This window comes from Penicillium longicatenatum (genome assembly GCF_028827895.1).
Source record: "Penicillium longicatenatum strain IBT 33135 chromosome Unknown contig_7_segment0_segment0, whole genome shotgun sequence".
NCBI classification, from domain to species: domain Eukaryota; kingdom Fungi; phylum Ascomycota; class Eurotiomycetes; order Eurotiales; family Aspergillaceae; genus Penicillium; species Penicillium longicatenatum.
In genome coordinates, this window is record NW_026643124.1 from 3004690 (window position 1) to 3023238 (window position 18549).

At 48.4% G+C, this 18549-nt stretch overlaps 6 protein-coding genes across 6 annotated transcripts; 3 read left to right on the forward strand and 3 right to left on the reverse strand.

Annotated features, from left to right (window-relative positions):
• Positions 1–781: 781 nt before the first annotated feature.
• N7484_011383 (putative C6 transcription factor Prf) lies at positions 782–3667 on the forward strand (the record flags this gene model as incomplete). Its single annotated transcript, XM_057121770.1, has 6 exons — positions 782–1097; positions 1179–1485; positions 1540–2059; positions 2112–2603; positions 2656–2901; positions 2963–3667. 6 exons carry the CDS (start codon positions 782–784, stop codon positions 3665–3667), a joined length of 2586 nt encoding a protein of 861 aa, XP_056967524.1.
• A 479-nt stretch (positions 3668–4146) lies between these two features.
• On the reverse strand, positions 4147–5394 carry N7484_011384 (uncharacterized protein; the record flags this gene model as incomplete). Its single annotated transcript, XM_057121771.1, has 3 exons — positions 4147–4848; positions 4909–5221; positions 5279–5394. 3 exons carry the CDS (start codon positions 5392–5394, stop codon positions 4147–4149), a joined length of 1131 nt encoding a protein of 376 aa, XP_056967525.1.
• A 1036-nt stretch (positions 5395–6430) lies between these two features.
• On the forward strand, positions 6431–8005 carry N7484_011385 (uncharacterized protein; the record flags this gene model as incomplete). The annotated part of the gene is made up of 6 exons (XM_057121772.1): positions 6431–6574; positions 6655–6799; positions 6903–6965; positions 7037–7142; positions 7452–7724; positions 7801–8005. 6 exons carry the CDS (start codon positions 6431–6433, stop codon positions 8003–8005), a joined length of 936 nt encoding a protein of 311 aa, XP_056967526.1.
• Positions 8006–8223: 218 nt separating this feature from the next.
• Positions 8224–9237, forward strand: N7484_011386 (uncharacterized protein; the record flags this gene model as incomplete). Its single annotated transcript, XM_057121773.1, has 1 exon — positions 8224–9237. One exon carries the CDS (start codon positions 8224–8226, stop codon positions 9235–9237), a length of 1014 nt encoding a protein of 337 aa, XP_056967527.1.
• Positions 9238–10341: 1104 nt separating this feature from the next.
• Positions 10342–10856, reverse strand: N7484_011387 (putative prefoldin subunit 1; the record flags this gene model as incomplete). Its single annotated transcript, XM_057121774.1, has 3 exons — positions 10342–10510; positions 10564–10730; positions 10827–10856. The coding sequence occupies 3 exons, from the start codon at positions 10854–10856 to the stop codon at positions 10342–10344; spliced, it is 366 nt and encodes a 121-aa protein (XP_056967528.1).
• Positions 10857–11669: 813 nt separating this feature from the next.
• Positions 11670–13290, reverse strand: N7484_011388 (HMG-box domain-containing protein; the record flags this gene model as incomplete). The annotated part of the gene is made up of 2 exons (XM_057121775.1): positions 11670–12857; positions 13135–13290. 2 exons carry the CDS (start codon positions 13288–13290, stop codon positions 11670–11672), a joined length of 1344 nt encoding a protein of 447 aa, XP_056967529.1.
• Positions 13291–18549: the final 5259 nt, after the last annotated feature.

The following is an 18549-nucleotide window of genomic DNA, read 5'->3' on the forward strand; positions in this document are numbered from 1 at the left end:
TATGCGGGATGGCTGTACGATATCTTGCCTTTGTATTTTTCTCTCTTCGCATTCACCATGTCTTGTCCGTTCCACTGTGCACTATAGCTTATTTGTCAATGGTTGGAGCTTGAGGTATGGGGTGCTCTTGTTGTATAGTATGGTGGCTCAATGCCATTCGCACAAAATGGAAACCAATAGATATAACTCATGTTTGGCCTGAGCTTAATGAATAACTAGATGAAAATGGAATAGACAAGTATTTTATGATTCAAGCTTGATTGGGTTGACCTCCAGTAATCATGTATGGATCAACGTGAATTGCCAAGCCTTTCTAGGCAGCGCCGTCGTGCGTAAGTTACTTGGACCTCTCAAGCGCCGATCCCGTACCTCCAGGACCACCGTCACTTTTCATAGGACCAATAGTAACAAAGAAATTAAATTTACATTTTCATAGTATCGTTTCGAAGACTACCGAAGCTTTTCAAAAAAAAAAAAAGGTTTCGGGTTGTCGCAACTTGATAAAGGAGCCCAGGGCTCGCTCACCTTACCCTGAAAGCCCCAAAGTGCCGCCCTCATCCATAGGAACTTTTTGTTCCTGCTTATCCCCCCCAAAAACGGCAGCCTGTGGATCATGAACCACTTGTGTCCGACTGGCGCGTCATCCATACCCGCAGACCTTGTGTCATTTTGAATATCTCATCAGTGATAAGCGGTGGGCTGTCAGCCAACTCCTTATCGGTCGGAATCACCACTTACGCACTTTCGACGCCCCGTCGTCCCACCGGCCTCTAGATTAGCCATGGACAGTTTTTCGCCTTCCGAATTCTCGCAAGAACCGCCGCAGTACTCTTCGATGCCTTTGTCCTCTCGGACAGACTCTTCTATCTTGGAAGACGGTGCGCCAACCGAAAGTTTCGCCACGGGCGATAGCAGCTATGTCCCACGCCCCAAGCGCATCGCCTGCGTGGTCTGCCGTCGCAGGAAATTGAGATGCGACGGGAAGCGGCCAAGCTGTGGCACATGCTCACGCTTGGGTCATGAATGCGCCTACGATGAAGTGCGCAAGAAGAGTGGACCTAAGCGGGGGTATGTGAAGCAGCTGGAGGCCCGACTAGGTATGAGGTCCCATTCATCGCATAGACTACGGCCGGTCATGAGGTTTCTGGGATAATCGCTAACCAAATTTGCTCGATCAGCCCAGGTTGAAACTCTTCTTAAAGGCCAAGATTCCGATACCGCGCAGCGCACTTCCCCCCCTCAACCACAAGAGCATTCATTTACAGGAGCCTTTCAGGATGACCCTAGTCTCCCACTGCCGGATCTCACTAGCCTTGGAAATAATATGAGTAATGCAATCCCTCCATCAGCAAATGGTCTGGATACATCTCAGGCGAGTCAATTATTCTTTCCGGAAACCAACAATATCCCGAGCGGCCCTCAGTGGGACCTGATCAGTTTGGGACTGGAGGAACCTCTTCCAGCCCAAGACGCGATTGATGAGCTGTGAGTCTAATTGGGCATGGACATGTGTAGCTCATTTTCCTAATTGATTATTAGGGAGAGCATTTTCTTTGAGAAAATATACCCAATGATGCCTATCATACACCGTCCTCGATACTTCGCAAGCCTCAATCTCGGCCCTAACCTACGACCACCCATTTGCCTGCGCTACATGATGTGGTGCCATGCCGCCTCAGTTACAGACAAGTACTTCTTTCTGCATACTCATTTTTACCAAAGGGCTCGCAAGTATGCCGAGACGGACGAAATGAAAGGATTCGGAGAGTCCATCATTACTCTCGGGCATTGCCAAACCTGGATACTCATTGGCAGCTACGAATTCCGAATGATCTACTTCCCGCGCGCATGGCTGAGTGTTGGCAAAGCTACTAGACTGGCGCTTATGATGGGTCTCAATCGACTAGACGGCTCAGGGATTGATGTGAAACAATCCATGCTTCCACCCAAGGATTGGACGGAACGTGAAGAGAGAAGGAGAGTGTTTTGGATGGCTTTTTGCACTGACCGATATGCAAGTATCGGAACTGGATGGCCCCTGGTCATCGATGAACATGATGTCGGTTGTCTCACTTTTGATATCCTACAACTGCGTGGCTAACACATAGCAGATCATGACAAACCTCCCGGCTGCTGAAGAGTCATTTTTGAAAAGCAAACCACAACGCACACTTCGGCTGGCAGATATTATCAGCGGCGAGGGGGTGTCCACATTGGCTCCATTTGCCTGTGTGGTGGTTTTAGCAAATCTCTTTGGCAGGAATTTGACCCACATTCATCGGCCTCAGCCATCAGATAACGATCACGACCTCAATGGGGACTTTTGGAAGAGACATCGGAGCCACGATAATATTCTACTTCACATTGCACTTTCTTTGCCCGAACACCTTCGACTTCCGTCTGCTACGGATGATGTGAATGTCATATTCGCCAATATGAGTATACACACCTCGACAATTTGTCTCCATCAGGCTGCAATCTTCAAGGCCGAAAAGAACAGAATGCCTAATCAAATTATTACCGAGAGCAAGCGCCGATGTCTTGTGGCAGCGAACCAGATATCTAGCATCATGAAGATGGTCAGCCACGTTGACTTGACCATTGTATGTCCGGATTTACCGTGTTCCCCTCTGGAATTGAACTAACTGGTTATAGTTGAATCCTTTCATGTCCTTCTGTCTTTATATCTCAGCCAGGGTTTTTGTCCAGTACATCAAGTCTCGGCCTGACGACTCAGCGGTGTATTCTTCACTGCAATTCGTTGTTGGGGCGCTCAATGCCATGAAATCAAAGAACCCTCTAACGGAATCATTCCTCATTCAGCTAGATGTGGATCTTGAGGGCACTGGAATACAGTCTCAGGTCTCAAAATCTGGTTCAGCTTATGTCCATCAAGCGATGGTGGGTATTCTCTTAGCTGTTATCTATCTTAGAGATCCTTTGAGCTTACTAGTTCGTATAGCAGACGGTTTGTGGTGATGCAGTTGAGTGTGGGCCTATCTATAAGATTCGTGAATCACAGCGAAGTGAAATACCCCCAGGCCCCCTGCCAAATCCTACAAGCACCGCCAATTCCAATCGGGCCCCTGCTGGAACAGCTACATCTCTTCCCAGTCGGCACCGAGAATCAGCAAACGTTGATTCAAACCATCCCACGGGCCTTGATCAAATCCACTACTATCACAACCACAACCAAATGCGACATCCCGGCGTTAATGGTGACGCTGGCGTTCCAGGAATTATTACAGATGTCGATATGGACTTCTCACCAGACTTCCTTGGGGAGAGGAATCCACCCTCTGATCACCCCACGCCCTCGACATTGAATTCATCTTCAAATACCTCCTACTCAATTTCAGGAACTGATAACCCATCCCCCGGAAAGAAGCAACAAAATGCCGGAACTGTCCACCCCGGAAAAAGCTCTGGTACCATCCACATATCTCCGACAAGCACAGAATCCCCGCATATTCCAGATATGAACACGAGGCCTGGACAGGCCAATGCGTTCGACATCCCTCCTGCATGGGATCTGCCCACGCCAAATCCTGACATGAGCAATGTGGACTTCAACGTGAATTTGAATTCGTTGAGTGAGGCTCAGTGGGCACAGATTTTGAACAACAATGCAGGCGGAACTGGATGGGATAGCTGGCGCCCATCATGAGTGCAACTTAAAAAATACCAGCCAAGTTTTGATGACCGCCTCTTATTATACACAATCTCATCAATAATTCCAGGGCCAGAATTGCAATATGTCACAATTGCTGGTCATCGCGAAGAACGATTTACAATCTTTCGATTACGGCCCTTTTCCCCCTCCTTTCATTGCGAAATCAGCCTACGGGACTCATACCGGTGTTGGATATGGGCATAGGACAAGTAGGCTTTGGGACCCTCGGCGTTTTTGTTCCCCTTTATAACGACTTTATGATGAACGAACAGCTTCAATTTCCAATCCATGTACATCTCTCCTCTTCGATTCGAGTTTCAGACACATCTGTCTACTTCCAAATTTTTCGTTAGAAAAAATAGTCGTCTTGATCTCTATTCAAACAGATAATAATCCAGTCTTTTTTTAAGTCAATCTTTGGATTCCAAGGTTATACTGAACTTAGAAAGGTGGTATAGTTAACAATCCACATATTAAAGGCCACCACCAGCTGCACCGACAATCTTCAACCCGCCGGATCCTCCACTACCAGGCCCATCATGAGTTGTCGAGTAAGCGAGCCAATATCTAGACGGATGCCATGCAACAGCAGGAATTCCAGACCTAGTTCCCGTGGTCGGAACAGTATAAACACTCTCCCCAGTCTCGGCATGGAAGATCTCTAACCCACTCGACGTCGCATCAGGCTCATCCGACGCACCGCATATAAAACGGCCATCAAAGCTCCAACTCACGCCACGGATAGCACCACCATTCTCGCTGGATAATGTGCGGCGGCAGATCCAGTCTGTTGTATCCCATAGGGAGATCAGAGCGTCACTGCCTCCCACAGCTAGGTAGCGACCTGTCGGGGCTAGAGAAATGGCATTACAGGCGGAGGTGTGGGCGTTTAAGGTGTGAATAGGTTCGAAGGAAGGATATGAGACGATTTTAACACGGCCTTCGCCGGTTGTGAGGAATAGGTGGAGGTCTGGGAAGTCGGAGGAGGGGATATGGTTTGAGAATGTTGTTGCGTTTGTTTGGACGGTTTGAGGGTGAGACGGGAGGGCGGTATATGTTGAAGGACCAGGCTTAGAAGAGAGGTCGGTTGAAGGGCCATTGAAGGTGCCTGTTCCGTTGGAGAGGATATGAGGGGAGGAGGGTGATTGAACGGATATGGGGATCAAAGTATCGTCCTATTGAGTTTCCGAGTCAGCTGCTGCAAGCCTTGAAACGGGAATCTGGGTGTCTCTGACCTTCCTTCCGGCAATAATGGTACTTCCATCGGCTGACCAGGAAAGGGTGAATGCCTCCCCGCCGACGTCTAAACGGCTAACGCAAGTCTTCGAGCGAACATCCCAGAAGCGCACTGTACCATCTGCAGAGCAACTAGCCAGCTCTGCATCGCGGACAGGGTTGAAAAGGACCTTCTCAACAGCAGAAGAGTGGCCGCGAAGCTCGGTCGAATATCGCACAGCAGGACGTTCGGGGTTCCAAATGCGCAGCGTCTTATCGGCAGAGCCAGTCGCAATCAGCTGGCCGGCAGGATTCCATGCCAACGTGCGGATACTAAGATTTGAGTTTCGTCATTAATTGTGCGCATGTGTCCAGTCGCGTAGCACTCACGTATGAGATCCTGGTCCCTTTGCAGCAGGATCGTGGTAGTTCTGTGTCTTGACGCCGCCGAAGACGAATGCGAAATGTTCCTTGGTGAGGAGGTCCCGACGCGGAGCGGGCGCCATTATTGATTTTTGCCGTTGCGATTGCGTCTGCTGCTCGGGAGATCGATTGGCTCGTGCAAGCCCATGTATATCAATAGCAATATCAAGAGGGGATTCGAGCTTGGAAAGCACAACGAGCTTTTATCTGGCGTGTGGGGAGTTTGTACGGATCGGTGTCTAGGCCGGAATTGCTTCCAGACGGAGGAAGCATATTGGTGCCTCAGGCATGCATACATGCGGCTCCCACTTTTTTTTCAAGATTTTGATAACGAACTTCGGGGATGATGATAATAAATAGATTTCTAGTGGATAGCCTGATGATGAGGTATATTGTTGATTTGCTCTGGCAGTTGTATCAAGCGCAGGTGGTTTATAGCAGATGAATTGTTGGTCTGCCGATGTATTTATACCCCTGCAGGAACATAATTCAGAAAGCACAGTCGCGTTTACTAGGTTTTTTTAGTCTGTCCTCGATCTTATAGTAGCCTATTGAGAATATAGCCTGATTTGTATTAGCAATTGGGCTCTCAACACGCTCTGCTTCACTATACATACGTATACCTACATCACACAATAGGCCATCTTCAAACTTACCTACTTCCAAGGCCAGGTAGTCTGCTCTTGTTTTGGCCGAGTTTATGATAGCCAAACTAGTGGTCAGGCTTGATTGGCCCAAATTCAAAGTCATTGATACATTGCCATACATCCTTACAGGAGACTGAACCTCAAAAGTGGCCATACCTGGGCATATGCATGTGGCAAGACAAAGATCTATTTCGCACAGTAGACCCCAAAGCCTTGGCGCCTGTCGAGCATGATGATAATTTAAACTAAGTCAGCTAGTTTCGACTGGCTTTCGATCAGCCGTGGTTACTTTCCGACCTAAAGCCGGAGTGGAGGATGTGATCTTGATCTCATCGGAGCTATCGATAAGCCCGAGAGCTTAATCGAACATCATTTTTGGCTACTCGAATTTTTGTCGATCACCTACAGCAACCCCCTCTATCCCCACAGTGCTCTCAATTTATAGTCTCGAGACAATTGAGAGCCCTGCAAAATGCTCGACCTTGTTGATGACGCGTCACGACGCGAGAAATGCTTCACCACCGTTGCCCAGCTCCCCGCATTGGTCGACCCGAAGCAGGTCGCAAGTAAAAAATCGCCTTTCTCTGCCATCCTCAACCACCCATTTGTCCATACGGTCAGACTATCTTAATTGCTTGTTGAGGCCTTCATTGCCTCCTGTTTTCTCTAGGTCACGATACTGATGGGTATATACAGATCGAGGTAATCCTGCCAAAAGATGTCTATGAGAAGAATCAGGCATCATTGGATGCCCAGTTGGAGGTTCCTCAATGTGCTCGGGTTTTCATGTACCCATCTGACCTACTCGAACATGACTTCTTCAATACATACATCAAAGCTGGTATGTATGGCCCGTGGTTTATACAGGGCTACATTATACAGGGCTACATGCTATGATTATCAATTTGGTCCTGCGAAAATAATATATCTAACAGTTCCACTAGGAAACATCCTCATGATATCAGAGGGTCGACCAGGCTCAGATACTGTGTTCACCTTGCGAGACGGTCAGTGTTGACCCCGGGCACATTAAAGTCAACCCGCGGCGAACAAGACGACTAACGTAATACTATGACAGGCCTTCTCAAGGTAGAAACCGGGAAAGAGATTTATGAACGCACTGGACTTTCGGGAAAACCGATTCGCAGCGGCGGTCGGAAACATGGCAAGGAAAGATTCGGTAGGTATGAGCTGTCGAATCCTACAAACCTAATCTGACCACCTTGAGCAGTTATTGAACTTAATTTACGGCTTCCATCCATGCTTCATGGAAAGAAAGGCTTTGACCGGATTGTGTGGTCATTCAAGAACGTCCTCAATCAATCCATGTCATGGTTGTTTTGCGATCTGGAATCCACGCCAGGACAGAATAATGGTTTGCCCCACCGCATTCATCATGAGAGAAAATCAAATTCGCTGATATAAAACTCAGATTCAAAGCCAATTCAGAGTCATTCTCCCCAGTGGCTCAAATGCGCCCCGCTCCGAAATAGGATGGACCGAATTGTGGTACCGCCGCTGTCAGGCTTAGTAGCAAAAGACATGCCCGAGATTGAGCAACAAGAAGCTTGCGGGGCCTTCTCAGAATGGATTGCCTTGGTCCAAATGCGGTCGCCCCGTGTAGCTGTTGACGATGATGTTGACCCCTATCTAAGTCGCTACAGTGTGCCGGACTCTGATAAATCAAGTGTCTCGGACTTGATCAGCTTGAAGTGGCACGGTCTCATTTCTCCAAAGTGGACGATTCAATTATTTGCCTCTCTGTTGTGAGTTGAAGCCTTGAGGATGATTTCTCGAAAGTTGCCATTTTAAGCTAACCATGCCCTAATCGGACTTTATCAGATCTCATACCACAAATTTGGGTTCCTCTGCATGGTTTGTACTTTCTGCATCTGCTTTAGATAAGCAAGCTGTAGAAGGCAGAGATGGATACACTATTGCCGCTGCTCCAGACATTATCTCTGAGCAAGCTGGCGATGCAGGAGCATCCACCAAGCGTTATGCGATCAGTTGGGAATTTGTAGGGGCAAGTGCGACTGAGTCCTGAAATAGGAAATTGACATATGCTTCTACGGCGACCGTGAATCTTATATAAACCATGGCACGTTAGCTAGTCAGACGATATAATTACATCAGAAACCTCAACGTTGCTTGTCTTTCTCCCCTCTTTTCCCTCTTTCTATCCATCTTCACCCACACAAAGTACTTTGCAACACTTGCTTCATTCTCTTACCAGCTTCTCATTCTTTCCCAACTTCTAGCGTCATGTTCACTCGCTCCGGCATTTCCCCCAACCCCCACATTGCAGGAGAGCCTGTCTCTATGTCTCTTCCTCCGGTTGAGGAAACCGACTCTGTGACCGCCAATAACATCCACGCACTGCATCAGTTTGCTCAGAAGCCTCATGTCGGCGAGGAGCATCTGGAAATCATGATAAACAGCTACCCGAAAAACGAGTGGGATGATCTCTTAGCTGAGTTGGACACTATGACTGATACTGCCCCATACAAACCCCTTCTTCAAACCGTCGACCCTGCTTGGCTGGTCAACTCTTCTCAACTGGGGCTTTCTCCAGGCTCCGAAACGCCTCCACTGGATGAACATATCTTCTCGGAAATTCCATCCAGAGATGACAGCACCAACTCAGTAACTCCCGACGTGGCGGAAAATACAGCCATTGTCAACTCGCTTCCGGGCCCTCTTGAGGTCGCCGAGAGCCAGGTTGTGATGTTCAACGTGCCACCTCCTCCATTCGTCGATTTAAAAACTGCTTTGCTACCGCAAAAAGGTCCAGGAGAGGTGCCTCCACCAAAATTCAGCATGCAACAAGCTTATCCTCTGCTCTACTTCCCTCAACAATATCATTCTCAGCCCATGTACAGCCAGCAAACTTTCCCACCATATGGGCCTGACCCCAATGCACAGTCGACTATGGCCACGACGCCTGTATATCCCATCAGCTTCAACTATACTATGCCACCATATGGATACGTTTCGCCTCAGTATCAGCATCCCTACCAGATGATGCCTTCTATGGGAGCCCCCATCAACCGACAGCAGTCCTTTGCTGCGTCTACATCCGTTACGCCATCACCACCCCAAAAGCCCTCCCCAGAGCTCGTTTCAAACAAAAGAACTTATTCATTCATCAATGAAATGGTTCCAAAGAATTTTGTTGCCAACCCTAATAATCACGGCAGATGGAGGTTCGATAGACAGGGCAATCGCGAATATCTGAACGGGCCGGCTGCTAAGAGATCGCGTACCTCCAAGCTCTAAGGGCACCAAGGGTCTTCCATATGTCGATCTCGTTTCATTATTTCCACGACTGTCAAACTTGCTCTTCCTGGCTTTGGTCTTTTTACATAACCAAATTCTTATCATCGGTACAAACTTGCTTCTTGTCTTCGGTCCTTTCACAGTGTTATACTCTCGTGCTGCCTCGTACAATATGGTTTTCTCTATTTCTTTCTTTTTCTTTCCAATGTTTGTGTTTTGTCGGCCGTGAAAGCGGAGAATGCGTTAAGGCGTTTTGGATGCGGACCAGTGTTATTCCTATCTCTCGGTTGGGACATTGTGTCCACCATTGCTCTTTGTGTCCTGTACACAGCATGATGAATCAATATGCATTCGTCATTTGTATTCCCCTTGTCAAGAGTTATGTAGGTATTCTCGTATCTATTATATAACGCCATGCCTTGCTAAATGCATACTCTCTTCAAATCCTTCTTCATCCTTTTTTTGCCTTTAAGTACTTCTTACCCGTCTTGCACCTCCCCTCATACTATCTCCCTTTCTTTCCTGTTTTCCATCTAAATCATTACACATCTTCTCCAATCAAGCTCCTTGTACGAGTCTTTTTGATCACAATGCTTTTCCATAGTGAACGATCTCCCTTGTAGGGTCATGACTATGAAATTATTTGTGTAGGTACCCGTTCTGGCGAGAACAAATAGATTACAGTTGAACTTAACAGAAATAAAATTCAGTAATCAGCTTTTATTCTTATGGAGTTCAGTCAACGGCAACGAGACTGGCAGCCTTATCCGAGGGCTTATTGCTAGATCATCGTTGGCGCAAAAGGCTCCTGGGTATCTAAGGCCGGTAACAGGACATATAGTTCCCGTAAATCAAACACATTCATGCCCACCAAGGGACCGGCGCCCTTTCCTCTCTTCATAAATCTAGCCTCATCGATGTGAGATTCTCGAGTATCCAATACCGCCATCTTGCACTTATATCGACATGGCAGGTACTGAGGCAACTAGATGGCAATGCCCAGGAAGCCCAATGTTTGCTCCCTGGGACTTCAAATCGAATACCAACCAGTTTGCACCCGTCCCAAGCCCTCTTATGAAATCATGTTATACCACCTCGAATATCTCATGCCCGGCCTCCAGACTTGAGAATCTGGTCAAAGTTCTCACGGCTGTTCTTCAATGTTGTCTCGTGGTAGTGCAGCTTCTTCTCCAAGTTGGTGATCTCCGCTGAAGACTCGGAGCCCTCGCGTGTGAGGCGCTTGTTGATAGTGTTCATTGGGACATTAACAAACCTGTTGCAGTAGAGTTAGCTTCCGCGACTAGGAAAGCAAGAGAAGAGACTCACATCTTTCCAACACCTTCGTACACTCGTGTCTCTGAGGGCAATTCCGACAACTCCTTGGTTGTCAACTGCTGCATGCGAATTTCGCGTTGCTTAACGGTAATCTGGGCCTTGGTGACATTGATCTGCTGCTGGGAGGCGATGGCACGGGTTTCGATCTCTTGCAGGAGCTGTGGGTGGTCCATTCGTTAGTGGGTGCTCAGGTTGTAAACATTTTGTAGTTCGGAAAACTCCAGATGCTTGTATGCCGGGAAAAAACTTCTCACCTTCTGCAGAGCTTCCGGAGGGACAGACATTGTGATTTGCGGGGTTGGTGGCTTGTGTATAGCTTCGCGTCCGTTGGAGGGGGAGGGGTCGAGTGGGGTGATTGGTGGCGGAGGAAGGCCGGGTTGCCTGTTTGTAGGAGGCGTTCTGGGAAATCTTGCAAGGCAGCAATCGAATTAACTCGGTAGGTATTCCTGTCTCTCTGACAGTGCTGGAGATGGGCTTGTCGACGATGGAGATTAGTTGCGCTTGGATGATGGAGGCGGTGGGCAAACGCTGGGCGGTGAGGCCGTTTGGCCGGACTTAGGGTTCAAGGCGAGTTGCATAAAGTTTACAGCGCGGTTTTGTCTTGAAACATTCAAACTGACAATTCTCAAAAGTCAGGCTACATAGATACGTGCAGATTATCATGAATACTGTTGTTTGAGGATCTAAACGTGAGAATTTCCTGATTTAAGCCAAAATACGCCAAACATGTATCCCAAATCCTCCGGCGAGTTTCAATCTATCCAATCCCAGGCATTTGGGATTACTTCCAAAAGAAAATCAGAGGTTCAAATCACATAGCCCAAACCAAATCAAGTCAAAATAAAGCGGAATAAATAATTAAAGCCTGATCAGACAAAAGAAATAAAGGAGCCTCCACCGCCCCAATGCCAAACCCCGAAAAAGGTTTCCTCCTGGATTTTGTTCCACAAAACCCATCGGCGTGGCCCCCTTGCTTGCTCAGCTCAGCCAGGAGCCAAGAGCTAAGGTATGGATCAGCCCGTCATGCTACATTTCGAAAGACAATCCCGCCTGGTTTTTTCATGCCTCGTACATCTCCGTGCAAATGATTATAGCATTTAAAAGTTTGACGAAGGGGTATGCACGACATTCCATGACTCACCCGTCTCATTGACTTCAAGTTTGTGGTCCCAGGAAGGGTTTCGCTGCATGCTAACCGGAACAGAAGACGACATGACATGAGTGAATGGAGCCGGGCTCGATGTACCCGATGGAACCGACTTGCTCAAAAATTGCTCCGCGAAATCCTCCTCCCAGACAGGATAGGGGTTCGGAACTGCAGGATACGCTGGGGCAAGGCTTACTGAAGCTCCAGAGTCAGTATCGTAGCTGAGCATCTGGGGATTCAGACTGCCGTCTGATCCGATGCGACCGGGAAAAGGTTGGCCCCGTTGAGGCTGAAGCAGATCATGGTGAGAGCCACCAGGAAGGCCATTCAGGCCATTGGATATGCCATATTGAATCTCCTGAGCGGGTGGGGTGGAGCGGGGGAAATGTACGTCCTCAACATGGGACATCCCACCATGTAAGGCACTAGGCTGGACTGTAGAATAGTAGCCATTCCAGGCAGGAGTCATGTAGTCATTGGCTGCCAGATCCTGATAGTTTGTTGGTGTTTTGGAGCGGCTGGTGTAAAGGGGATCAAATGCGAGACCATTTGATCGGTCGTGGAAAGAAGCGGCATAATCAAGATCACTATTACTCCATGCAGGACTAGGGTGATCCCCGAAAGAGCCACTAGCGGGAGGAGTTGGAGAACTTGGCTCTGCTACCGCTGCGACTGCTGGTCCTCTATTGGGCTTGAACCTGTACTCAGGAAATGTGCGGTGGTGGTTGTCCTTTTCGATATTGGACATGTCCCGGTAGTGATTCTTAATCTCCTCTGCCTCTGCTGCCCAGCTGAAGGATATTTCTCGATTGACAACCTGATAGTTTGTTTGATTAATGAGCGCCTTTGCTCGTTCTGCGTAGGCAGACCGATACATCATGAAGGCGTTCATTGGCCGTTTGATCTTATTCTCTTTCCTGGCTTCCTCAATACGCTCTTCAGCAGACCGATGGGCCCAGGCGTGCATGTCACGGATGGGAATGTGCAGCATGTGCGCGGTTGTGACACTCATGGGTGCACCAATTTGTACACCTCCCTCGGCTACCTTAGAGCGAGCAGAGACATTCCTCCGGGCGCGGGGACGCCGCTCACGGGGAGAGGACCGGGTGGCCCTAGCTCGAGGGGCCTGGCCCCGGCGCTGTGGGGACGGGGACCAGCCTGCGCTTGGAGAGGCAGAAAGCCTACCGGGATTCTCATCATTTGTGGAAGGGGGGTGTACTGATCCCCTGGTCAGAAAGCATCTAAACTCCTTTATCAGCCGAATGGACCCGGTCAAGTAGAGTTGAAGATGAGCACTTACCGGATGTGAAGTTGGCATTAGGGATTGCCAGTAAGCTGGCGGTGGTGCATACATCTGCTGAATATCAGAATCTGCAGTCCAGGAGGATATAAGAGTGGGAATCTGTGACACTTACCACAGTTGACATCGGTGGGTGCTGAGAGACATGGAACATGTTGACTTGAGTATCTGGATACTCCGTAAACTCTCTATGGCCGGGGGCAGGAGGAAAGGTCTCCTGGAGATCTCTCTCAATAGCATGCTCGCTCGGGGGAGTAGGAGGCATAGACATAGTGCCAGGCAAAGACAGAGTATTGCTTTGGCAAGGTTCCAGAATGGAAGAAAAGAAGAATAGAAGGAGATTCTCTAGAACCGGCTGTCTAGTTTGATAGACAGCTGCAGAGGAAGTCCTGGGGAGCTTCGTTTCCAGAAAGAGAAAAGAAGCGGAAGAAGAAGGAAGGAAGCCTGCGTCAATGTTGCCCAACTATGTGGAAAGCAGTCTTGCATCAGAGAACTGAGAGTTCGTAATCCGACACAGTGCAGAAACCGCAGGTAAGACAAACGAGAGCACTGAGATATTCTTTACCACATCAAACAATCGGGTCAAGGTGGGGAAGAAAGGATAGAGTGCACTTTGAATGAGTTCCACTGGGCAGGTTCCTTGAATAAATAGGAAGAGGGGCGATGGAGATGTCAAGTGAGGAAAGTTCCCTGAGAGGCTGAAACTGACTCAAGAAGCTTAGGAAAACAACAGTATGGACCAGACGTCGGTCATTTTGGGATTATTTTTATTTTCTTTCTTGTTTTAGCGTGACAGGGAATATTATTTTGAAAACCATGTCATTTCTTTTTTGGAATTGAATTCGAATTTATTTAATTCATTTGATTTAATCTTTTTGGTGGAAATTCGACCAATGGCGGCGTGGGGGGCTGGATCTGGTTCAACGTATTCCCCAGTCTTATTTATCATTGGCCTGCCCTGCTCTTTTTGGAATCCATGTCGATTTTGATTCGCTTGTTCTTTGGTTGGTTTCTTTTGTATTCAGTTTGAGGGGGCTCCGCAGCGTCGTATCCCAGATGTGCTATAGTTATCCTCTCTTTGTACCAAATATGGATGAACATATGTGCGAGACGACAGAACATCAGCTAAAAATGGAGCGATTGTTGGGCTCAATAGCCGATTGTATGTCCAAGTGGGACGGATTTAGATTGGTGGAGCCGTGTCTAGGAACCAGTACTCAGTATCCGGGGATGTAATGGCCTGTTCTGAGATTACCAGGGTACTAGATTCCTGAATATTGTCTAGAGAGATCCATTCCCAATGTGTCGTCGGTCTTTTATGATTGCTTGTCCGATATGCCATATCGTACATCCACATGCAAGGCTCCTAATCCAGAAAGGGCGGGAAGATTAGCATCAATCTCCTCTAAACTATTTGGCAGTGGGGCGTTCAGCCGTTAAAACGGAGCTTGTCAACGAAATTTACATGCTATAGCGTCTAGAGGTATCCACTTGTACCTGCAAGACAAGTATTAGGGGTCAAAATTTCCATCCCAAATACCGTGTGAGTGATCATACTCCCTGGGCGACGGAGGTCCACTCTCCATTTTCGCATGATAGCCACCTATCTCCGATATACTTAAGTCCGTCCATCAACTCCGGGGAAGAACTGAGTAAAGTTTAAGGAAACTCAGATCGCGGACTGGAAGTTCCAGACAGCGTCTATCACATAGTCAACCGTGGATCGAGAACCGGCAATTAGTAGATCTGAAGTAATTCCAAATTACACACTCTGCGAATCAGAAAGTGGTTCGGCTGGGGAAAGAATAATACCGTAATTAATCCGTCGTCTATCTCGCGTAGTGGTTCTTAGGTTCCGGGCGGAGGGGCCGGGATCCTCCTGATCGACGGGCTTGTACTGACACTTGATGTGGGGCCTGCTCGGCTCAAGATAGAGTAGCCCTATGCTTCGTTATGCTCATCTCCCCTTTTTTGAATCTATCTACGCCACTGAATTGTGATTGGCTTTACCTTGGTCTGGCTGGAATTTCCGTGATGCCTACACTGGACCACTCACCTTTTCGTTTACTGGCACACTTACCGCTTCGGGATATCCGTTCCCAAACTTTTGTGGGGTCCATGTGCGCTCATGACTCTCACCAATCTCCTCGCGCCATCTGAACCAGGGTTCTTTTTCCGTCCCTCCCTTGGTGGCTGCTTGGGCATGCCTTTTCTCCCCGCGCTAATCAGCCCATCACGTGTGGTCCACTCCAGCCTGCATGGGATCGACACGCCCTAGGACGATACGTCAATTGACTTCGGGGACCAATGTTGGCTGATATCGGGATCCAACAACCACAACATACCACACCTCAATACACATGCATGTCAGGAATAGTGACCCCGGAGGCAAAAACACCGTGTCCCCGAACTATAGCATCGGAAGTTATGCGGCTCCGCGCTTGCAGGGAACACCAACGCCCTCTGCCGGATCAAGCTTAGCTCGACGACACTGTTCTCTTTGATACTAACAAATGACCAGGGTATGGCCCACGATACTGCGCCCCGTATCGTCCTCGAAATGCGGTGAACATCTTCACGGCTGATACGAACTGAAGTTCGAGAGCATCCCCTGCAGTTTCCCGATCCTACCTTGCGCAGGAACCCCTCGACCACGTTTCCACTCGGTATTTTCTGGGCGATGAGTGCATGGATCTCATTATGAGAGATCCTGGTCGGGCGTCAGATCTTCTATTCCAATAAATTCGACCAGATCTATTCTGGGTGGGGGCGCAGTCCGCCATGTGGCCGAACTTAGATTTTTTGGGTGCTGCATGGCCAAAGCGAACGGGGGAGGCATTCCCAGTACCTAGGTGCTGGGTGCCTCTAATTCTACGAGGACCTAAGCTCTTTGCCTGCAGGATCATTAGACATGGAAGTGCACGTTGTAGATCGAATTGCCTTGACACCGTTCCAATTTGTCGATCAACTCGACTATTGAAATTCCAAATCTCAACTATCTCCAGTCGATAGATACACGACAAAACGTGGCTTCTAGGGAGCCGACGCTCAGGCCCGCTGAACCACCTTCAACCTGTCAAGCCCTGCAGTCTGTTCTCCTCCATGGGTTGCAAGTGAATGACAACATGCATAGCCCTGGCTCGTCATCTTGCCTTCTCGGCCTTCTACAAGGAATCTGGGACTCCACCACAGCTCGAATCAGAGGCGGTTCACTAATTAACTTTCGCCCACGTTTTTCCTTTGTTCTGAGCCGGCTCAGATGCGTCCGAACGCCGATGTCTGTCTGTCTCACTCTCAAACATTCGCGTCTATATTTTCTTTACCACATCCGGTGAGTTTCTAAAGATATCCTGTTTCAATGAGCTTCAACACAAGAGTTATTCTTATCCATACTGACGCCCTTGTGGAAGATCGACAGATTATGGGAGTAGCCGAAATTCTACAAATAACATTTGGATGTATGGAGTCCAACAAGCCAACGCTTGATACCTTTCCACATCTGGCATGTCGGCAATAAACCCCTGCCGTGTCTGATTTTGGTTTCCGTGGATTTTGATTTCCGTGGATTTTGATTTCCGTGGATGGCGCTAGACGGGGCACAGTGGTCGTCACTAGGGAGTCCAACGGCGCGAAATGAAAATTACGCCTGGGATGGACGATCTTGCCGTGCTCGTACGTAGATCACTGGTTGACTTTCGCCATCGATCAGCGGGCAATCGCTCACTTTTGGTAGTTGGTCGGGTTGATGATTTGAGATTTGAGGTCCATGGCCCTGTGGCGACCCGGTTGCTCAGCCTATTACAACCGGCAAGTTTCTGTGGGCGTTTACTGCTTTAGGAGAAATCTCAGAAAACCTTCCAGGTGGCTGCCACGAGGATTCCCCGATCACAAAGAAATACATTCGGGGATCGCTTTTAACCCTTGCAGATCTGCTTCAACCTCGGTATCCAGAGAGGCTTAAGGCTCTCAATCCTGAAAAGGTCCGGGGGCGTCCATTCTTTCGATGTGACATGACTCGAGTCGCAACATCGCGAGATAAAAAAATAAAAAATAAAGATTTTGGAAAATTGAAAAACAAACAGAAGAACAGAAACACAGAAAACACCAAAAAAAAAAAAAAAAACAAAAAACCAAAAAAGCATCCTCCATACCTAAAACAATCTGGCCGCAGGTGGGTAATCACACTGGCGCTGTCACCCAACACCAGAACAGCCTCCCCATTGGTCTCGGTATATTCCCGTTTTCCTGCCACATTGCATCGCAAAATGCAGCTGGAAAGCGTTAGCGCGTATCTTCTGTCTGCGTGATCTGATTGCCTGGTTTCTGGTGCATCTCGATCCACTCTGCCTGTTTCACTCTAGGAAAAACCGTTGTAGCCCTGTGCCGTACTTTTTTACAGCGAGATTCGCTTGTTGTTGCCTTGCCAAGGTGGACGAGCCGGCACTGACTGTCGATCATCATATCGTGAGCTATGGTCTCCTGTCCACTTCTCTTGTGCAGGGCAACGACGTGGTTTGTGGACACCGCCACTGCTGCGACCAGTATCACGATCCCAACACATCCATGCTTATGCATCTGGGCGTCATGACTGCGTCTCCATGACATCCACATGGCGAGATTACCGAGTTAACAGCAGTTTCTTGATTTCCTTGGGGCAAAATTATCTCAGTCATCGGTTATCTTTTCGTTTTCAAGTACCGAGTGTCAGCCCCTCCCACAGACACCCCTGACTCTGAACGTTCGTATTCATGACCCAAGTCCCGCCAGGCTCAGATAGGAAAAGGGGATAGCACGTGTGATCTGCCTTCTCTCACTATAATCAAACAAGAGATCTAGATCTTCCGATCACATCGGATCTTATCCGTAAGTGGAAGTTGTCCAAGGGGGGTACTCCGTACTACGGAGCACTCCTTCTGGTGCACGCCAGGCGCAAGGTCCGGGCCTTACGGGGACCATCGGGCTTGCTCAAATCTGCGGTATTTAGGATGCGGGTTTCAGAATCTGGCCCTAAGAAAGAGGGGAAGTGACCGGGGTGGGCTAAATGTGTTCGTCATAGCGGCACAAGACCCCAGTCTTTGCCTATCAATTGTGGCTCTTTTTCACTAAAAGAATAGTCTCGCATACGGAAATGGTCATGTGTTGGCGAATCGGCTTTGTCGACCGCTTCCATCAATTTCTGCATATCGGACCCGGGGCAATCGATTTTGAGGTTGAAGCGTTCAAACCATAACATGCCAGTTTTAGAGTCTGAACTATACCTCCATGAGGATTACCACATCATGGAGAAAGAGAAGAAAAGAAAATTGGTTCAAAAAAGGGAGGAAAAGAGAGGCAAGAACCAAATTTCGTCCTCGTCTTACTACACGTTTGGCTGTGATAGAGATCCCGTTTCATGGCCCTATGCTAGTTCTGTCTTAGATCAGGCTCTCCCGTGGCCCCCATCGGCCGAACTCAGCCGAGCGGTACAGTAGATTACGGCCGATCCACTTCTTAGTTACAACCTTGGGCCCCCATTAATTTTCTTGCCTGT